This window comes from Zerene cesonia, chromosome 4, assembly GCF_012273895.1.
Source record: "Zerene cesonia ecotype Mississippi chromosome 4, Zerene_cesonia_1.1, whole genome shotgun sequence".
Taxonomy (NCBI): Eukaryota; Metazoa; Arthropoda; class Insecta; order Lepidoptera; family Pieridae; genus Zerene; species Zerene cesonia.
In genome coordinates this window covers 2585461-2607881 of record NC_052105.1, presented here as the reverse complement: position 1 = coordinate 2607881, position 22421 = coordinate 2585461, and the positions used below count along the sequence as shown (strand labels likewise).

General features: G+C 32.8%; 2 protein-coding genes across 2 annotated transcripts in view; one reads left to right on the top strand and one right to left on the bottom strand.

The window, feature by feature from the left end:
- Positions 1-462, bottom strand: part of LOC119839778 (chondroitin proteoglycan-2-like) — a 1729-nt gene extending 1267 nt beyond the window's left edge. Inside the window, exon 1 of the mRNA XM_038366219.1 lies at positions 5-462. Within this exon, the coding sequence (XP_038222147.1) occupies positions 5-462 (458 nt within the window). The remainder of the gene's footprint in view (positions 1-4) is intronic.
- An 11433-nt stretch (positions 463-11895) lies between these two features.
- On the top strand, positions 11896-21732 carry LOC119839608 (protein AF-9 homolog). The gene is made up of 4 exons (XM_038365996.1): positions 11896-12065; positions 12143-12228; positions 19894-20080; positions 20535-21732. Exons 2-4 carry the CDS (start codon positions 12193-12195, stop codon positions 21173-21175), a joined length of 864 nt encoding a protein of 287 aa, XP_038221924.1. The 5' UTR covers positions 11896-12065; positions 12143-12192; the 3' UTR covers positions 21176-21732.
- Positions 21733-22421: the final 689 nt, after the last annotated feature.

Here is a 22421-nt window from a genome sequence, read left to right as displayed (position 1 = left end):
ACAATTTTTATGCGCAATCAATACTCCATCCGAGCCTTCTTTAGCGCAGATTGATGGAGCTTCACCGGGTTTGCAGTTACAATTAGTATCGCTCTCTTTATCGGGCACTTGCCTATTACCACAACTAACTTTTTCCGCCCAATCGCATTGCTCTGTATATTGATTGTATAGTTGGTTTGAAGGACAATACACTGTTAGAGGTTTCCCATTCTCACATTTATAATAGGCGTTACATTTCTCATGTGCAATAAGGACACCATCTGAATGGTCACGCTCACATATTTTTGGAGCTTCTGAAGGATCACAATTAGAGCCAGTATCACCGTCTTCCGGTTCAGGAATATGTCTATCGCTACAATCAACATTATACTGATAGTCACACTGTTGTTTCTCTACACTGAAGTAGAGATCGTGTGCACACTTATGTTCAACTAGGTCTCCATGAAAGCATTGGTAGAACATATTACAATTTGGATGGGGGTATAGCTGCTCAATTCTGTAGTCCACGGGACAGCCATTCTCGTTACGCTGTATATTTTTTCCCAAGACCGCCGAAATTGCGCATGCCACAAATATGGCTGCGACTGAAATAAAAAAAAACGAACTTGATCAGTAATTTATATTTAATATTTAATATTGAGCTCATAGTTAATTAATCTCAACGTATTTTTCTTTATTTTAATTAGTGATATAGCATTATTAAATAAATAATAACAAAAGTGCTTAATCAAAAGTGAAAATAAACCATTAAAATGTTACTGGATATGAAATATATTTGGTTGTACGCAACACAAAATAACTTGACACTTATTTTAAAACTTCAAGTACAATTTATCACTCCACTTCAAATTAATGTATTGATATTAATAAATTCTTTGTTCATAGGATATTTTAAATTTGATTGACTTTATTTTCTCAATGAGAATTAAATTAAGTTAAATTAAATATTTAAGAATACGCAGCTCGCACACTTTTTAACGTACCATTCATAATTAGTAAGGAAAGATTCAAGCACTCAAAAGTCACAATGCGCTCTCACTTGCTACTCAAAAACAAATTGTTAATTAATTAAAGCATCTTGTATTTATAGAACAAGATAATCGGAACATTTGATGTGACATCAACTTTTATCGTCACTTTTGCAATCTGATTTACAATCGCTTAATAAATATGTGTTGATAAAAAGTTTAGTCGTATGATGATTGACAACAGATATATAATTAATGCACATAATATGCATTTTTCAAAATTATTTTAACTCATATTAATTTACACCTTATTATACCGTTTTGAAAAAGTAAAAAATAGAGCCGGAAAGTCGGAAGTAGATGTACTTAAAGCATATGTTATGGACCATTTTCTACTCGATTTTGTTTTTTACAAAGATTGTTTGATGACGTTTATTTTTTTTTTTAATAAAAATGGTATACGTACCTTATACATACGTAGAAAGTCGTCTTCTCGTTCTCCTTAAAGCGTTATACCTTTTCCGAATTTTATTTAAATATAAAAATGTACCTTTCTTTTAGTTTCATTATTCAGTTTATTTAATAAATTCTTGATTGTCTATGCATGGTGAATTGTTGAAATTATGTCATATTTCATGAAATATCTTGTTGAACGATGATTTATCCAGAAATATCATATTATTGCGCCGTCATTCCGCTTAAATTATTATTTGTTAATGCGCTTATTATTTTATTTTTTTATATATTGAAGTATTTATCGCCTGTATGTTTGTACTCTTTTAGACTAGATTTTGACCCACTTTAAACGAACAGAAAACGGAAACTTTGTTCACTTATCAAGGATCGGTGACAATATAATAATTTAATGAATTTATGTTATTATCCTGATTAGTATCGCCATTATTAAATAATTTTCTTACGCTTACTCTTTATAATTATGTGTAGTAAACACGAGCTTAGGTAAAAAAGAAAATGTTATAATATACCATTGTATTAAATAATACGATTGATCTTAGTATTCTTTCCAATCGTTCCATAATTTTGATACTTTACTATGAAGTTACCACAGGTAACATTACTAGTATAGTATTATGTTATCTATGATAAAACTATACCGTCGTAACCAAGCTAGTTAAAAATTAAGATATATATATTAGTTCCTGTCTAATAACCACGTCATTCGAACATAAAATTAAACTTTGTCTACGATACTTTTAATGTGCGCTCTTGTAGTAATTGATTTTATATTATGTCCGCCTAAAACACAAGAAAAATTAAAAATGTTTTCTGAGACTAAAAATCTATAAGAACGAAGGCTCTTTGTTGATTATTGTGAATGTATATTTTAAAATTATTCAGTTTCTGTCTGAAATTATTGAAATCTGAAATTTTGTACTTTACTGGTGGTAACGGTGATGGTAAGCGATTACCACTGCTACGAACATTTGCAGAAGTAGTTCATAGTAGTTAGTAGTGGCTTCTGTGAATGCGCTGCCCGCTTTTAAAGGGTGAGGGATAAGGAAACAGTTGACGTCTTCAAAGATGAAAGGTACTGGGAAGATTGACAAAAAGGAAACTCCGGGTCCTTCACTCACCGTACGAAACACAGTAGTATACAGAAGTATAATAAAACCGGCGTAAACAAAACCGGCGTAAAATAGAAATTTTACGCCGGTTTTGTGTAGTGCGAGATGGCCCAATTCGTGCCGAAGCGTACTCAGCTCCCCCATAACATTAAATTTGCAGTTCGACCGAGTGGTTCTCGTATCAGATTATTCCGCCTACAAAGGTTCTATGATTTCTTATGCCTACTACGTCGAATATTGACAAAAAATCACATCATTGACCACACAGTCTTAATTTTATTATCCGGGTTTCGTATTTTACCTCTGACACACAAACACTTTGTAGTTAAACCAACCTTAAGTTTTTGAGTAATTTCTAACATAACTAAGAAAAGTGGGTCTTTATTGCATTTGTTTTATTATACCATATAACTCATAAACGATACTCCTACACCTGTGAATACTGGGTGTCGCTCATTTACTAAATGGTAAATCCTTGCTAATGAATATAGACTTTACATATATTTTTGCCATATGAGAGATTAAAGATTTGTGAACGTTTTACAAGGATTATGAAAGGATTGATCTATTAGTATTGGCAATTTATTATTAGATAATATTAATTTTAATTTAATACTTATCTGGCCACAGTGATCTGAAGTCAGTAAAATTATTTTTTTTAAACAGTAACATTTACAGTGTGTATTATTAATACTTGTTGCGGTAGGTGTAATTCGTGTGGGTTCATTAAAAAGTTTATACTAGTTATATGTGGGAGTCCAGCATGCTGCGTTACGAAATGGGCCAGCTCGCACCGTGGAAGTACCACATCCCCGAAGAAGACCGGCGTGGAATAGTAGCTCGCTACTGCTTTTCATACGGCGAGTGGGAGGGCCGGAGGCCATATACTTACCCTTCCCTGTCCTTTCCCTTAACCCTCTAGTCAATCCTTTCTTAATCCCGTTCGATTTAATGTCGGCAATCCAAATTTAGAGGTGTAAGGCTGCAATCACGCCTCTCCCAATATTCATGAGAAGTGGTAGCGCTTACCATCAGGCAACCCACCAGCTCCATGGCTGGCGATGACATGAAAAAAAAAGGAATTTATAGGGGGTTCGAGAACGATCGAGTATGGAAGAAATAAATAGATTTTTAAAGTATATCTCTACATAACTCACATCACCACTGCTCGCAACGGTAAAGGAAAACATTGTGATCTGTACAACCCACACATGGCCAGTGTGGTGGATTAAGGCCTGAACTCTCATAGAAGGCCTGAGTCCATGCATTGGGAGCATATATGGCCTGAAAATTATGAAATAAATTAAATGAATTGCTAATTCTTGTTTTGCTTTTGTTTGGGTAACTAAGTCAATATTGAAATCGCCACATTATTTATGTGGTGATTTCAATATTGACTTAGTTTTATATTATACACCTTATTATACGTTACCACATAAACTTTTTTTATATTTCTTCCATGACTGTCTCAAAATGCATATACGTCTAAAAACGCATGCGATAATGCAACGCTTCAGCTCAACATAGGACATTGCGTTCTAGAGTCTCACAATATCAGTTCGTTGTTTGCATTTTATGTTACCATGTCTAATAATAATAGAACATAGTAGCATATTTCCAACAGTATATACTTTTCAATTTATAATTTACAATATTTACAACCGAAATTGTTTCTGTTCATCTATAGACTAGATAGATAGGTTTATTCTATGGACCCATGGGAGTTTTCTTTGATGTTTTTTTTTGATATGCTTTATTTGATACACAAATTGTTTAAGGTGTAAAATCACAATGTTATGCCCGTTAAATTTAAAAGTTTTATACAGTTTAGTCTCGTAAATATTTTACTATTGACAGACTGGCTGGAATATATATTTATTGTACTGCTGTTTATTTTTGCAAAACTTTATAGTGTAGGTATTATTAAAAAAGATTAGGTTGGCAGCCCTGTCACGGAAATTTCTATGAATTTAATGCGCTTTGAAGTGTTTTTCTGAGAACCATATTGCAACTATATCACTAGATAATGAATTATAAACAAAAAAATACTTTTTAGATAACGATCTATCAAATTATCAATGTATTTGTAGGAATATGCATACATTTGATTGATATCCACATTATTTATTCTCAAAAGGTATGCAACCAACCGCTTATCATACTTCAGTAGATATAAATTTCAGGGTTGCATTATTCGCATGCAAGTATATATTTCATTGTTATTGGATTTTGTAATTTTCATTCATATTATTAATATATACGTATGGGCTACATTTTGGGTCCCGGCCTAAGTATCATAAATTAAAGTAAAACTGATAGCATTTCATTTCCTTATACAATTTTATAGATGCACAATATTTCCGATAGCAAACCCCATGTAGCTTTTAAGTACAAATGGGATCGATGAAAACTTTTGGCACTTTTATTTCTGATGGTGAATGAAAATGGTGATGAAATATTTCCATTTCTATTTTTTTTAACGTCTATTTTAACTGGATTTTAAATACAAATATTTATCTTTGTCTGTAAAAAACATTTAATATTAACAATGTATAGGTAGGTAAGTTTTAATTTCGGCCTAGTAGTTTTTGTTTAAAAATGTATTTCTGTAATACACATATATTTTCATGTAATAGCTGGTAACAGAACTAATGGTTCGCCTAATGCTAAGCCATCACCACCGTCAATGAATATTTGCAGAGATAGGGCTACTGCAAATACGTTACCCACTTTTAAGGGTAGTATTGACAGTGGCATGTTACTATTTCACGTCGATCTTCTGTGCGTTTGCTCGGGGCGAGCTGACGCAACTAGTGCCGAAGCTTAGTAACATACATATAAAATAGAAATGTTTCCAATTTATAATATCAGTTTAGTTAATGCTAATGTACCGCGGTTCAATCCTATCCTATCCTACTAATATTATAAATGCGAAAGTTTGTGAGGATGGATGATTGTGTATGTATATGTTTGGTACTCTTTCACACAAAAACTAATGAACTGATTGCAATAAAATTTGGTACGTATATAGCTGGACAACTAGAATAACACATAGGTAACTTTTTATCCAGGTATTTTTACGGGATACAGACTTATGCAGGTGAAACCGCGCGGCGCTAGCAATATTGTAAACGCGAAAGTTGGCATGAATGTATGGATGTTTGTTACTCTTTCACGCAAAAACCTCCGTTGGGATCTGTTTGAAATTTGCTATAGATATAGATTATAGTCGGAAATACACAGGCTTTATTATAGCCGGGTACCACGCGAGTGAAGCCGCAGGTTGCAGCTAGTAGGTAATAATAATAACAGTGATCATTCAGATTCAGTTATGCGTTGGTAAGTATATATAATTAGTTTTACATCAAGTTTAGTCCTTGTTAAGGATACTGATTTCGCAGATATGATAGTACAGCATGAGATCATGAGAGTGATACTTAGAATAAAACGTCACTCAACCTTAAGTTGCAATTCATTAACTGAAATATCGATCAACTTCGAATTTTTCAATTAAAACTAATTTAGACCACAAGGCAGTCTTAAATATTCAGAAATACTTTTCGTGGTTCTAAGTACGCAATAAAAAGAGCAAAAATTCTCATCATTGAAGCCCAATATTTTGATTCATAGATTCTTTTTTTTATATCATAGCGGGCAAATGAGCTGGTGGTTCGCTTGATAGTAATCGATCACCACCTCACATGAACATTCGTAGAGGTAGTGCCTCTTCGAATGCGCTGTCCGCTTTTTACAAACTTTTGCATTTATAATATTAGTAGGATAAATTGAAATAAATAGATATGAGAGTGTTAATTATTGTCCTCGTTATCAGTTAATTACCTCGCAGTCGGTTAAAGGTGGTTGTTGATTCTAACTTCTAAAGTATTATTGACATATATAAAAACCGTGGGATAGTGTTTTCAACATAATAGCAAAGCAATCTTATTATAATTTGGTTTGGGCCATGAAAATAGTCCAGCTCTTATTCAAATCTGGCTAATGGTATTAAGTGTTAAAATTAGCCCACACTTGGCCAGCGTGGTGAATTATGGCTTGAACCCTCATAGGAGGTCCGTGTCCCAACAGTGGGAACATATAGAACATGATAAGGACAGGATAGGGAACGTGATAGAAGAGAATTTTGTTTTTTTTTTATTACGTAATATATACAATATTTATTATATGTTTAAAATACACAACTATATACTGATATTGTTTCGAAAAAAAACAGTGTATTTATATATATTCAGTTTTACTGAAGTTTTCAGTTGAAGGGACCAGGTGAGAAAAAATACTGATTTCTAATGTGGCATACAAACTAATTGAACAGATCATTCAGATAAAGGAGTAAACTGTATAGCTACTGGTGGTCAATTTGAACAACATGTGTAAAATTAAATTTTATAGAACTGTAATATATTAAAAGTGGTGTTTTCTTTCATTATAAAATCCCAGTTACTAAATCAATATTTTAGGTTAATTTCAAGGAACACAAAGAGAATAGCGAACTTGAATGTGTAAATAACTATGATATAAATTGCTACCGGAATGTTTGTAGTTTCCTCACATAGGTACCTACTTAACAACGTTGAAAATCAAATTGATTAATCAACTCAGTGACGAAGAACAGCTACAAGGTAATTTATATGTACAATACATGTATAATCAATTTAATTGTTTCTTATCTTTATCGTTTTGTTCTTTGTAATGATGATATGATATTTTTTTAGGAACTTGGTTAATGCTAGTAGGTATTCTTTTAAAATCTGTAACAGTAACCGAATTCAAATTTTATTATATCATAAGCATTTTTTAAAAAGGATCTAGTTTATTTTAAATAGTAAATCGATACCCTTAGAATTAAAGTCGTTATTGTTCATGGTTAGGATTTATTTAATTGTATTTACTGTAGAGAATATTGTCCCTACTAATATTATAAATGCGAAAGTAACTCTGCCTGTCTGTTACACTTTCACACCTAAACCATTGAACGGATTTCAATGAAATTTGGTATTAAGATAGAACTTAACTTGGGAAGAACACCTTATATCGCGAAAAAAAGGGTACAAGGTTGAAATAAGCCGATGAAAGTTTATATGAAAGTTCGTTATTGTCAAATCAGTTTTGATGAAATTTTTTATGCAGACAGAGCTGAACTTGGGAAAGAAGGTTCGGTTTTAGGTCTAAACCTTGCGATATAACCGAATTACAAACGGGCGAAGCCGCTTGCAGAAAGCTATATATAGATAAAATTTTATTTCCCCAGTAAGTCGATGTGTGATTTAATTTCATATCGTTTATATTTATATGTATTTATTAAGACGCTCGAGAAAACTTGTTTGTTTGTTTGTTTAAAAAGTGAGGGATTTTATTTTTTCATAACTCCAGTACGGGTTTCAAATGAATATGTACTTACGCTCTGTCAAATTACAAATTCAAAATGGTTGAGGGCAAAAAACTGGGACGAGATATTTTTAATTTTTATTTCATTTTATCTCTTACGACTTGAGTTTGTTTATTTAACATTTTCCTACTCTTTTCTATTCATAATATTGCTCTTGATCTCGCCTGATGGTAAGTTGAGATGTGATCTCAGATGGAGCGCCCTTCCCAAGAAGGTACCTGTTCACTCTTTTCATGAAGACCTCCAGATTGTACTCGTCGGGGAACACAGACTCAGGAAGCACGTTTCAATCTTTTGCGGTTCGAATATAGAATGTGGAGTCGAACCGTTTAGACCGTGTACATGGAACTTTCACCAAATAGTGGTGCAGTCTGTGCGCCTCGACAACTGATGAAAAAATGGGAATAGCGGAATCTAGTTGTGTAATTCCGCAGCGCATTCTCCAAAGTGTATCCCATAATAGACCGATAGACTAGCCACTCTACAGTAATGATCGAGGCTCTGGAGTCTTTTGCCCACGAGATCATCGTCGATAATGAGTTTCTTGGCACGCCTCTCCAGCTGAACCAACCCAGCAGTGAGAGCAGTATTCCGAGTACGAACTCATAAAATTATTGCATTGTCATCGAACCTAAGGTAAGTGAACAAAGTTTGAATTAAATCTGTTTGTTTGAAGTTACATACAAAAATTGTCTCGTCTATTTTCTCCTCCACTATTAGATCAATTTAAAAGACATGTTATAAAGAGAATAAGATATATATAAAAGAATACGGCATATTTACTATGCCTCTATGTTTTCCTTATTCAGTAATAGTTGTGTTTGCACAACAAGCCTCTGTTGTTGGTTGACTTTTAGACCATTTTGAGTACCTTTAGAGGGGTTCTAGTGCTTATATTGATAAAGTATCGTTAAAAGGAAAAATTAGAGACAGAGGATCATTTATTCATCAGTATTAGAACAGAAAACAAAACAATTTTACAATAATATTTTGTGATGTGAAACCTTATAAGGTAACAACGCTCACAGTCGCATAATCGCCGTTTGTTATTCGCAAGAAAGACAAAAGATGTGCCTACATAAACCGGTTCTGTTACCGGGTGGTTAAATGTGGGGTTCGAGCACGTTTCAGTATGAACTGGGCGAGCTCGCACCGGGGAAGTACCGCACCACTAAAGAAAACCGGCCTGAAATAGTAGCATGCTGTATTTCGTACGGTAAGTTGGGGAGCCGGAGGCCCGTTTCCTTTTCCTCATCCTTCCAAGTCCAATCCTTCATTCCTTTTCAATTCTTTTCATATCCCCTACCCCTTAAAATAGGCAGCGCATTCATCGCAGGCAGACCATCAGGCGTAACCAGCTAAGTTTCCCGAGATGACATATAAAAAACAAGGAGAAACAGACGACGGCATTTGTATGGAGAAAATACCCACCGCTATTTCTCCTAATAATCATATCTACTAATACTAATATACTAATACTAATACACTAATACTAATTTACTTCATCAGCTTCAGTAAACTCAAAGTCATCACGTTGAATAAATAAATCGAATTTAAACTTATTAAATATCTTTAATGTTTACCAAGTTTATCGCCTGAATCCTTATATTGCTGCAATCTTGATAGTCGATAATGACGGCATTTGGTAAAATTTCAATCAATACATTAATAAAATTGATATAAAGTGATAAAACGTCATTTTTATTTACTAGCGGTCCGCCCCGGTTTCGCCCATAGTACACATATAGCCTATAGCCATCCTCAATAAATGGGCTATCTAACATAAATAATAATTTTTCAAATCGGACCAGTAGTCCCTGAGATTAGTGCGTTCAAACAAACAAACATAGAAACTCTTCAGCTTTATAATATTAGTATATAGATACTGTATAAATGCTTAATATATTTTATGCAGGTAAATATATCAGCCTAGTAAATAAGTTAGTATATAAATGGAAATAATTTCTAAAAAAAATCAATTTTATTTTAGATCATTACATAATATAAATAAATATAAGGAAACAAAATCCAATTTATCAACATTTTATAAAGAGGATGTAATTACAGATGTAAAAAAAGATGTTCACTAAATTGATTATGATAAAAAAATTTGCATAAAGAATTTGCACTGTCACTCGTCAATTCTTGGTAATACTAGCTTTCCGCCCGCGATTGTGTATTGCGAATGTCATTCTAGAATTTATTTTACCAACCCATTTGGAAACCCCTATTTAATTTTTCAAAATATTTTTTATCCCCAAAATATAGTATGGATAGCCTCCCCAAAAATTATTTATTTCAAATTAAATGTTGCCTATAAATTGAATCCAATATAATTTTCTCAAAATCTGCCCTGTGGTTTTTAATTGATCCAAACACGAACAGACAAACAGAAAAAATACTACTTTGGTTTTGAGGTCTAGGTATGGATGCTATGGATGAATATTGAATAGCAACCATAGTTTAAAAAAAAGATATGAACATAAATGGTGATTTTATTTTATGTAAGAATATTTATTGCATCGTATTAAATGCGGGAAAGTCCCCGAATAGCCTAAGATATTGAACACAAAAATTTTATAATTAAAAATAAACAGAAGAAAATAATCAAAATCATTTAACCAAGAGCCTTGCTCTTACAATGAACAGCTGATTGATGGAAACTATGATTTGTTTGCGGACGGATGGAGGTCATTTTTATCGGTTCAAGGGCGTTTGAGAATAAATATCTGGATTTTTTTACTAACACGGTTTTATTATGTGTTTTCGATTATTATTTGTTTGTTTATTAATTCGTGTATATGGAAAATGTATGTGTGTTTGATTCAGTTCATGTCATTGATGTGAAACCGTTTTAATTATTATTATACTTAATATTAAATTATTATAAATACCTGCATGCTAAAATTAAAATATGTATATATTAAAATGTTTTGGTTCAGACTTCGGAATTTAAATAACTACCTAAGACTTAAAATATATACTTATAGCAGTTATTAATTAAGAAGCTAAAAAAGCTAAAACGATGAAAATCCATGGAATGTTTGCAATAATGATCCACCAAAGTCCAAATATTTCTTACCGTAATTATTCATTATCATGAATGATGTGTGATATAATTAAAATAACGTGGTTTGCAGTGAAAAAACAAAACTGTTTCTGTTTGTTGGAGAAGAATATCAACTGGAATAAAGTTATGGACTAACTTAAGGTCCTGATATGATGTATACTATATTCACATTCGAGATTTCTGAATTATTGTGATAATGATTGAATATATCTCGTTTTGTTGAGGTTGCTTGCTTAATGGTTGTTTTTGCTTACTTTTCAGAATGTGACTAAATTATTTAGCCAAGAACTTACTCTACTTTGATCTGGTTAGTTACTGAATCCCAACCGTGGTAAAATAAATGATGTATAAAATATAATTGATTTTTTTTCATATAATGCACCTTCAACATTGTAATAGCAATTTTTGTGTACTGAAAATGTTCACATATTTTTATGCATTGCGCTGAATGGAAATGTAGTGTACTTGGTTTTTCAGGATATGAGACTTTACCTTCTTTACCTTTTTATTAAGGAATTACTGAGGAATTATTAAGGAAACGCAGGAGTAACAGTAATCCGTGCTATGTCATGTTATTTAGTTTACTGTTATTAACCAAATTATTAGAGATAAATATACAATGTGGGTAATTGCTAATAATTTTTAAAAGGCTTTTTCTAAATTAAAATGTGTGATCAGAATAATCATATATGATATAATTCACGTTCCTATTAATTACGATAATTTATGTTAAGTGTAAAATAGATTTTATTACCATATTTGTAGGTAAATGCTTCACAGAGGTTTTGGCGCGAAAGTTACGTAAAACGAAACGTGGGCGCCAACACGTCAGCTGCTGCTACCGTCAGAGTGAGGCGCGGTGCGGAGGAAGCGACCCGACGTCATGGGCTGACGTCAGGCGCGCTCATGGCCGGCTCTCGTGCCAGTGATAAACGCACCTTGGCCACGAGTCCGTGTCAGACATGCTGCGCGCTTGAATTACCGCTGAAATTCCACAGCTGCCTAATGCATCTTTGCCTGTCACCAAAACAATACAAGTGAGCTTTTGTGCAAGGAATGTTATCGTGATCGGTGCTCGTCAGAGATTTAACATGACCTCGATGGCCTGTTACAGATGTCAGCCGTCACCGCACGAGGAGCGGCGGTTTTATCACATTTTAGAAAATGACTGAAGGTCCCCGACAGCAACATGAGAAGCCGGTGAGTGTTCGTCGCATAATAAATATTGCGTGGTGATTCGCGCTTCCCGAGAGTGTGCAAGTGACGCGGTTGTGCATGATGTGATTTGGAAAACACATAGCGATGATACACAACGCCTAAATGTACATTTATATTTACATTTTCCTTGTCAATATCATTCATTGTCGATATACACAGATAATCAAGGCGAAGGATGACGCCCATTTAACTAAACAATTTGTTGATATGGGAAATGAACGCACTCAACCGCATACCAAATATAACTGGTTCCGATACGAAATGTTTTATCAAACACCAACTAAATACTTATGTAGCTAAGAACACTTCCTCGTCATTAGGATTAAAAACTTATCGTTATTGATTATATTCTTATATATACATATAATATCTTATGCTATTACTTATCATAGTATTATGAATGGCCAAAACTATTTTATTGGATAAAATAATAAATGTTTACATATGTACCCAAAACATATATTCCCATACAACTATAAGCAATTACACATTATTTGAATTTTTTATTGATAAATTGTGTTGAGTCATGAAAAATCACATGTATCATTTCATTCCATTATTATTAAAGGAACAATGTGCACTTAAATGTTTTTCTTCAGGGATATAATGTATCGTTGAACTCATTATGCACGACCCCGAGAGCATTCCTCCGTATCTCCGTAGAATATTTATAATACAGTTAATTATCACAATTTAAATATAAAGAACAACTTGGGTTCGCAAGCAAATACTTGGAGAGCTTCATTTGGATTTTGTCATCAAGTGAAAGACAATTTAATAGGCTTTTATATTCCTGGTAAAGATTTTTTGATCAACATTGTTAACGATAGGCGACATCTATTCAACATGCGTTATCAACTGCAGTGTGCAACACGGAGTGCTGCCTACAACTTAACAAATGATTATCATGAATACAGGGATGACAATAAGAAATTAGTGTGATTTTTGAGTGCTTATCTAATAAATCAGCAGGTATCCTAACTTATCATAATTTTCAAATATTTAAAAAGTATTTTAATTCTATAAAAAAAACTACAATTAAAAATCTGATAATTTTAAATCGAAAAATGAATTTTCGGAATAAGAGTGCTGTGAACTATTTCATTGAAGTTTTAAAAGAGGTCATCGAATTCGAAAAGTCTTAAAGTATAACCGTAAAATCTCAAATACAATAACATGTCTCCAAACCCCTAAGAGCACGAATAAAATACAATATTGGTCATGTGATTGTTACAAAACAAGTGCATAATGAAAAGAATCGGAAATCCTTAACGAGAGCATAAAGTTATCCAAAAAATTTGCAGACAATCATCGCATACTAGACTAAAAGATTTATAAATAAATTTCGTATTTTCATAAAATTTCATTAATTCTGCTCAGTAGTAGCTACATCATAACATTTCAATGTGAACAATCTTTGTTTACTACAGCTCTGTTTTATCAGCAGTTAAATGTCTAACATGACTGCGCTCAAGAGGAAAAAATGTCAACAAAAACTATGAAGAGGCCATAAAATGATCATGATTGTCAATCTACGTTTACAGAATTACAAGTACTACATTTTACATTTATTAATATCATAATGTACACAATAATGGAGACGTGATCTCTCCAAAACTTTTTACCGCTGCTTTGGAAGATGCTTTTAAACTCTTGGAATGGAAAGGACTTGGCATCAATATTAATGGCGAGTACATCTCTCATCTTCGATTTGCCGACGACATTGTAGTCATGGCAGAATCCCTGGAAGACCTTAATATAATGCTCGATGACCTCTACAGTGTTTCTCAACAAGTGGGCCTTAGCATAAACATGGACAAGACAAAAATCATGTCGAATGACCATGTTGTGCCCACTCCAGTCTCTGTTGGAAACTCTATTCTCGAAGTTGTTGACGAATATGTCTACCTAGGACAAACCGTTCAATTAGAAAGAGGTCAATCGTCGAATCCGACTATATAGCCCGTAGAACCGATGGCCGTTGGGGCAAAAAGGTTCTGGAATGGAGACCACGTACTGGCCGACGAAGCGTGGGACGTCCACCCACGAGATGGACAGATGACCTGGTCCGAGTGGCGGGGAGCCGCTGGATGCAGGCCGCCAGTGACCGATCGAGGTGGAAATCCATGAGGGAGGCCTTTGTCCAGCAGTGGACGTCCCATGGCTGAAACGACGACACAATAATAGTTCGTTTACGGTTTAAGTATCTGTACCATGTCGATCCTAATCAGGATAACTATAAACTACCGATGGTGTACCAAGTTCGAATTAAATCTGTCCATTTAAAATAGGTCATAATCGTGTATAAGGGAGTCGGTTATAGAAAAAACGTGCAAGCGAAGCGTTTTTAATAAAATTTATCAGGTTACAATGTAAGATTATTTTTTAAGGCAAAGCACCCAATAAAAACTTTACTCTGTTTGTTTATGTGTATCTCAATGTATCACGTCAAAACTACTAAATAGATTTGCATGAAACTTGGTTTACTTTAAGTTTCCGATTTTATGCTTGAAGGAGGTAAAAGTCAAAATATGTGCTTACATTGTCGCAACCCAATAACATAAGTTTTGTATACAGAACATTAATGTTATGATTTTTTTAATAAGAATGATGGCGCTGAAAATATTGTAATACAAAGATATCAAGGTCATCTGCTTTTTAACATGTCTGTGTTAACTCACAACCCATAATTCTTAACTATTTTTTCACAACAGATAATAAAGCTTGAGCACATTAACTCACCAAGAATTTCCAATATTTCAAACTGAGTGTAAATTTTAGGGACGTTTATTTCGAAAGTATTATTTTTTTTTTTATCCGAACCGAGGCGGGATGTTGTTAAGACACAAATAGGTTTTCACGCTTCGATTAATAATTTAGTAAAATTAAAAAAAATATACTAATTTAATTAAAAAAATATGCTATAGGAACACCGGAAAGAGATCAGGCACGTGATTTGCATACTCTGAGGCAGACACAATAATTTTTAGACCCGACCCGGAATTAAAACTAGAACTACTTGATGTGCAATCTAAAATGAAAATATTTTTCATACATATTGATGAACTACTAATAAAGTTCAGATAATAAATCATAAATAATTATTATTATTTACTAATACTTAGTTAGTATTTGAGTATTTAATTGAATTGAATAAGTATTTCTTACGGAATAAGCAACGTGCCTACCTACGCAAAATGATGCCAGTTAAATTACTGTTTGAATTAATTAATTTTTTATTAATCTTTCAATACTACTTACTAGCTATCGCCTCACCTTGCATATTCAGATAACTAATAATAATTAAAATAACTAGTTATGTGAAAAAACCTAAGTTCATATTAATCTACCTACTTATTTAAATGTATGTTCCGCTTTCACGACTAAACTAGCGAAGCGATCGCTCTGCAATTCATTGGTTTAAAATAATACTTAGTTAGTAAATAAATAAACAGATTTTTTTAAATTGTCGTAATATAGAGTTCACATTCGATAATATAGTTCACACAAATCGCCAAAATATTGGCATTCCAAATTATGTTTTAGGTACAATTTTAATAAATTTCTATTAAGCATTTATTAAGCACCATAATCAATTATCACAATTACATTATTAGAAAATACGATACTAAATAAGATTTTTTATTCATACATGTTACAATAGACATCATCAATCAGTCATCCCAATGTCAAACATTCATCCTTAAATAGTAATGATTAAAGATCAAAATATATCTGTTTGTATTGGTATAACGTGCTAAATCGAATCGTCCTCTAACCAATATAGTAGGCAACGGACAAAGATAACATAACAAGTTACAATAGAACACAAATCTTATCTTAATTATTGTTTGCGATGTGAATAATACCGGAGGCCACCCATTAAATTTTGCAAACAAATTAACATTACATAATACCTTCCTACCACTTCTATTAACGACCACATTTGTCTTGCCAAATCATAAATATTCGACATATATTTAATCTTATATATAAAATTCTCGTGTCACAATGTTAGTTACCTTACTCCTCCGAAACGGGTGGACCGAATGACATGAAATTTTGCGTGCATATAGTAGTCTATGTTTGAGAATCAGTCAACATCTATTTTTTATAACCCTAGATGATAAGAATAAGGCAGAACAGCGTTTGCCGGGTCAACTAGTTTTTATATATAAATGAAACATCATTTAGCCAATAGGCTTAATTTTGATCCACTTTGAAGTAAATGTACTCCTCCGGTTCTTCAAACATCAACATTATTAACATCAGTTTAATTCAAGCTATAAATATAATCTCTATTGTACGGTAAAAATTTGTTGTACTATAATACTAGACGCTTGTCCCGGATATCAGGATTCCTGTCTTATCCCAAGGGAGCCTTTAATCGGGATAAAAAGTTACCTATCACACAAGTCAGCATACCCTGTCTGTAGGTACACCAAATTTCATCAAAATACGTTCAATAGTTTCAGTTTTCAGACAAATAACCAAACAAACAAACTTTCACATTTAGAACATTAGTGTATAATTAATTATAGTTATTCCCTATGGTATTTGCAAATGTAGTTCAATTTCGAAATTTTTTGATTTTCACTGCAATGAATCTAATTATACCTAAGGATCGTGCAAATATACCAATTAGGTATGGACAAATGACTTATTATGTTACTTTAAAATTCATATTTTATATTCTCTTTATGACAACATCAATGCAATGTGGGTGAATCCGCGGGTACAGTTAGTACTACCCAAATGAAAAATTAAATGCGTTTCCCATTACTTATTAAAAATGTTATTAAAAAAAAATAATATGTTACCGTGCATCCACAAATGAGACTTTAATGTAAATTTCAACGTGGGCGGTTAGTTTACTCGAAAGGAAGCAAAAAGAGAAATTACATTTAAATTTAGGTAGGTATATACAGAATTTTAATATCTTTGGTATTAATTAAGGCACTGGTAAGTATTTGTTTTTAACGAAGAAAATGTTCCAATTACTAAAGGAAAAAACTGACTAACCTAAGTGAATACAGATATCTATCTGTACAATAAGTACCTATACCTATATAGGTATAGGCAATAATTGTGCCAATAGGCAATACATATGTTCTTTGCTTCGAATAGTCAAAAATTTACAACCAAAAAGGTTTTAGCCTTGTCACAGGACTTGAGATATCTATACACATACTTATGTATGCTTTATGGCTGCTTATAAGCAATAGAATCTAATAATTATTAGAATTTTTATTTGTTCGTCAGCAATTTTGTGCCCGCTAATCTAAATCTAAAATCGTTGTTTTTATTTTTCACTACTGTATTAAATAAATTTGCACTTATAATTTAATGCATGTTTAATTACAATTTATTCTAAAATAAATAAATAGTTATGCCAATTTAAAGAAACGCAAAGACAGAAATATTCCCGCGCTATTATAGTATTATAATATCTGTGCCCGCGAAAACGGAGATGCGAGCACAAGTTAGTTTAACTGTCATAACTTCGGTCTTCAGAATCGATTTTTCTGTTTCCGTATTGAGTCTCTACAGAGATTCGTGACTTGCCAAAAAAATGGACAATTGACTGTACGGAAATATTTAATAATCCTCAATGGAACTTACGACCATAGATAATATGAAGTTGTGTGTGCTTGCAAAAACTCAAGCAATATTAACGTACATTTATGATTTTCATTTTTCAAGTTTGTTGCAACTATGTTGTAAGTATATACTAGGCATATAATTATGAGTATATTATAACCAATTACAACAATCCCTGTTCAAAATTAGCACAAGGTTGCGTAGTAACTACCGCAAGGAAATGCAGTAAGCAACTGGAAACAGGAAGTGTATGACCCAAACCTAACGAGGAGATTTATTATTTATTAGGTTTTGATTTTCTTTCATGTTACATATTGTTATTTTGCTATTTGTTGTAATAAAATTATGTGATGGTTAAGACTTTTCACATGGACGATAATGTGCGTGAAATATTTATAGTTATTTGAATACATACATATTGTTAATTTTGATGAGTATCAACTCATGATTGGTGTAGAAAGCTATCAACAATCATCTAGAATCTACGAGATCATTTAATGTACATACACAATATCATACGGCCCCGTGCCCAAATACGCAGGAAGTTCAATTTTCATAATAATTTATGAGAACAAAACTATAGCGAGGAGGACAACATTAGGGCTGGTGTCGGTAGAACTGTTGACTGTATACTTATATCGTATCGTAATCAATTTTGGTATCAATTTTGATAGTATTCAAAATTGTTATATTTAATTGTAAAGTTACAAAGGACATATAAAAATAGACGATATAAATGTAGACAAAACCGAGAAGTTATAAAGACAAAGTTTTACATAAATTTAAACTTCCGCAATAAAATACAATCACTTCAATTTAGCAGATTCATTGTAATTTGAATCTCATATCTCACAAATTAAATTTATGGATGATATAAAAACACAATAAATCGCCGTCTTCATACGTTCGAAGAAAAAACTGACTGTCTTTTTTATTTACTTATTCGTATATTATATTAAAAAATAATAATTATTATTATTATTTAGAATATAGATATTATTAAAATACATAAATTTTGAATAAATAAATTAACATCGATATTTATCTACATAATATGATTACATATCTTGATATCGACCTACAGCAAACTTTTTAGTGTGTCAAATAAAAACAATACAACTGCGTATCACTTTGCTAAACTACGTTAGGGATTGCCAAATGTTTGTCATGTTGATGCCAAAAGGGGCAAAATGATTAAGGTATTTTATGGAGATTGATGAATCAATAATTGAAAAGTATAATATACTCCAACGAGAGAGTTAAACAGTTATTTGTGACCTTAAAGTATATAAGAGCCATTCTTGCTGCGGCGTTGTGTACGTACCTATTAAACTAATAAATCTAAACTTCTACCGAAACCTTCACAATATTTTTAAATCTCCACATATACGTAATAACGTATATTTATATCCTTAAGTATCCACATCATTAAAACTCACAAAAAATACGTGATATGACGTTCTCAGATCAAATATTAAACATAGTTTTCATTTAAACGTAAGTAGTTATAATGTATGTGCATAGTTGAAAACGTAGATTTATTAAATTGTATTGTTCAACGTCCTCTTTGAGTAGTGTTATTTGTTACATAAGATTTTGCTCTTAGCAACTTCTATTATTTATTTTGATCGCAAGAATGATTTCATTCTGCGTTCCATTCACGGCCAAGGCCAAATATAGGCAAACTTGTAGCGCAGCCTTTATTGTAATGAATGGTTTTACAGAGGACCAATAAACTTAAACATTATCAAAATCGATATTTTGTTGTATTTGTTTGTTGTATTATAGTCCTACATATTATATTCCACATACGTGATAACATAAACACTTTAAAAACGTCTTCAAATATTTTATTTTTTATTTTTCGGTGAGTATATTATACACTAAAACAACATAAATAAGAACAAAGTCTTTGTATATACGCCTTACTTCCAAAATGAAACAGTTAGCTGCGTGCCGAATAATAATATCGAAGTATAAGACGCGGCCAGCTGTATTGATAAGTTAAATGAATATATTTATCATGTGTTCGATGCGATGTTATAGATGTGTGTACGAGTGTGGCTGGAGGTAGGGCACGCGTGCGAGCCGCGGCGAACGGCGTCGGGGCGCGCGCTCGCACTCGACTGGCGCGTGTGGGTGCGGGGCGCCCGCGGCCGCGACATCAGCGCCTTCGTGCACAAGGTCGTCTTCCATCTTCACCCGCCGAGCGCTTTCGTCTATCCAAAACGAGGTAACACCATGTAGGACGTACAGTTGTCACCACACTGTAAATCGACCTGACTTGTCTCGACTCTCACACACTCGTTCGTAAGACCCGTTTTCAATCATGTACCGAAATTATATTATGCTATTAACTCGCTTGTTATCACTTTGTCACGCGTACAGAAATAACAATTTCAATACGCCGCAACCGATTAATTTTCTGCTCATAGCAAATTCGATTCCAGTCGATCGACTGTACCGGCTGAACAGTCAGAATCGAGCGGAACAGGTTTTGTCTAATTATAAGATGAGATGCTTACTTATATTTGAGCGTATCATGTTTATAGTGTTAAAAACGGTCGCATGATATACACGCTCATTATCCTTATCTTACAAATGTTGATAGTCCGTTGCCACGCAAATCATTTATATGTTCGTTATTATGAACAAGTTTATTATATCGCAAATGTAAACTTTTCCAGTGCTTCAAGAGCCACCGTATGAGATCCAGGAGTCCGGTTGTTCGTCGATTGACATTCCGATACACGTTTACCTGAAGTACAGCACCAAACCAAAGAAAATTCGTCTACGGTACAGTCTCCACATCGAAAACAATAACAAAGCCAGCTCGGAGTCGAGGTGCGTTTATTACGACTTTAACAATCCAACTGAGCAAGTTTATAACGCCTTGATGAAGGGTGGAGGCGAAGTTATCCCCCGCGCCGGCGGCTCGGACCGCGTCGGCAACAAACTGGTCGTGTTACTTTCCGATGAGGAAAAACGGGAATTGAAAGTGCCCAAATCTAAAAGATACAAATTCATTGAACCACTTCGATGTAAACACGCGTCCAAGGCTGGTTCCAAATGCGTTATAGAAGAGCTATGTCCAAAGTGTGGTGAATCCATCGACACTGATTTTAAGAAACAGCTACGTGCCGTTGAGATGACGGAAGATGAAATCAATCGGGTGTCACAGTTGTATTTATCGTTCACTAGTTATGAGAAATCGACAAAGGCTATTAAATTGCCTCCATTTTCGGATTCAATTTATAAGGTACCAGAACTACCGATTTCCTTGCGTGGGGCTTTAGATAACGTTCAAGCTGATTATACAATGTTATGACGTGCCTTATTGTTACTATTCTTGATATTTCAGTGTGCCATTGTGAGCAGTTTCATGAGCTGCGACTGATTCTAGTATTCTCGCTTTTAAAGCAAATGATGGAGTTTATTCCACAGAGAAGTGAGGTTGCATGCAAGAATGATATAGATTTTTAACTTAATATTTTTTCCATATTACTTAGACAAAAAATAACTATTTACAGCTGTTAAGTTACCTATAAGGTTTAAATAATTTTAAATATTTTTACTTTCTGTTGTTGAAATGTTTGTTTGTACTGTGTGCTGTGAGAAAGATCTCAAAATAATTTAGTAGGTATCCCTGGAAAATTAAATTTTATTTATAATTGAAGCTTCTTTATTATTTGTCAATAAATTATCTAATTTTTAAATGGTATTATAAGTAAATAGAAAGAAGAATGTCTATTGTGTGTTAAAAAATATATCAAATTTCTTAAGTTATTTAATACTAAAGTCATTAAAAAAATATTTTATACGATTATATTAATGTGCAATGATGCAATGATGGGAAATGAAGAAAGAACTGGTTTAAACAAGATATCAGATTAATTAGTACCTACGTGAAGTGAGGTATGGATTTAAAGATTTGTATAACTAGTTATTAGTATTTTTTTTTACTTTTATTTGTGGTTCAAACAATATTTTTAGTTGTTACCAACATATTATATAAGGAAACAAACAGGGTATATAATATTAAGGTAAATATTCATAATAAAATTAAATTAATTATAAAATAAATGTCATTTTAATAAAAATAACTAGGTAATTATTTTTAGGTTAGTTTTTTATCTGCCTATCGGTACTGATAAACTTTATAATGTATTGTTACCTATCTACTCAATGTTCAAAACAATTTCATTGAAAAATTATGAAAAAAAATATTTATTTTAAAATAAATTAATTTTTATTATCACTGGAATATTGAAGTTTTATTGTATTTTTATGTTTATTGCATTTCTTAAAACATATACTATTCACTTGTTTCTATTTCATTTAAAAATTTCCGTTCGAATTTTTTTATTTGCACTATCTATACCAATATAATAAAGAGGAATCTTTTTTATGTTTGTAACGTTTTCACATTCACGCAAAATCCACGGGACCGACTTCAAAAATTATTTTACCGTTAGAAAGCTGCAAAATTACTGACTGACCTAAGCTACTTATGTAACACGGGCGAAGCCGCGGCGAACAGCTAGTTAAACTTACCAGTTTGCTACTTAGTTGGA

Excerpts from the sequence above, each read along its gene's own strand:
- LOC119839608 (XM_038365996.1), top strand. The coding sequence starts at position 12,193 with ATGACTGAAGGTCCCCGACAGCAACATGAGAAGCCG. Across the intron at positions 12,229-19,893 it reads GACAGCAACATGAGAAGCCG|ATGTGTGTACGAGTGTGGCT; the intron begins GTGAGTGTTCGT and ends GCGATGTTATAG. Across the intron at positions 20,081-20,534 it reads TTTCGTCTATCCAAAACGAG|TGCTTCAAGAGCCACCGTAT; the intron begins GTAACACCATGT and ends AAACTTTTCCAG.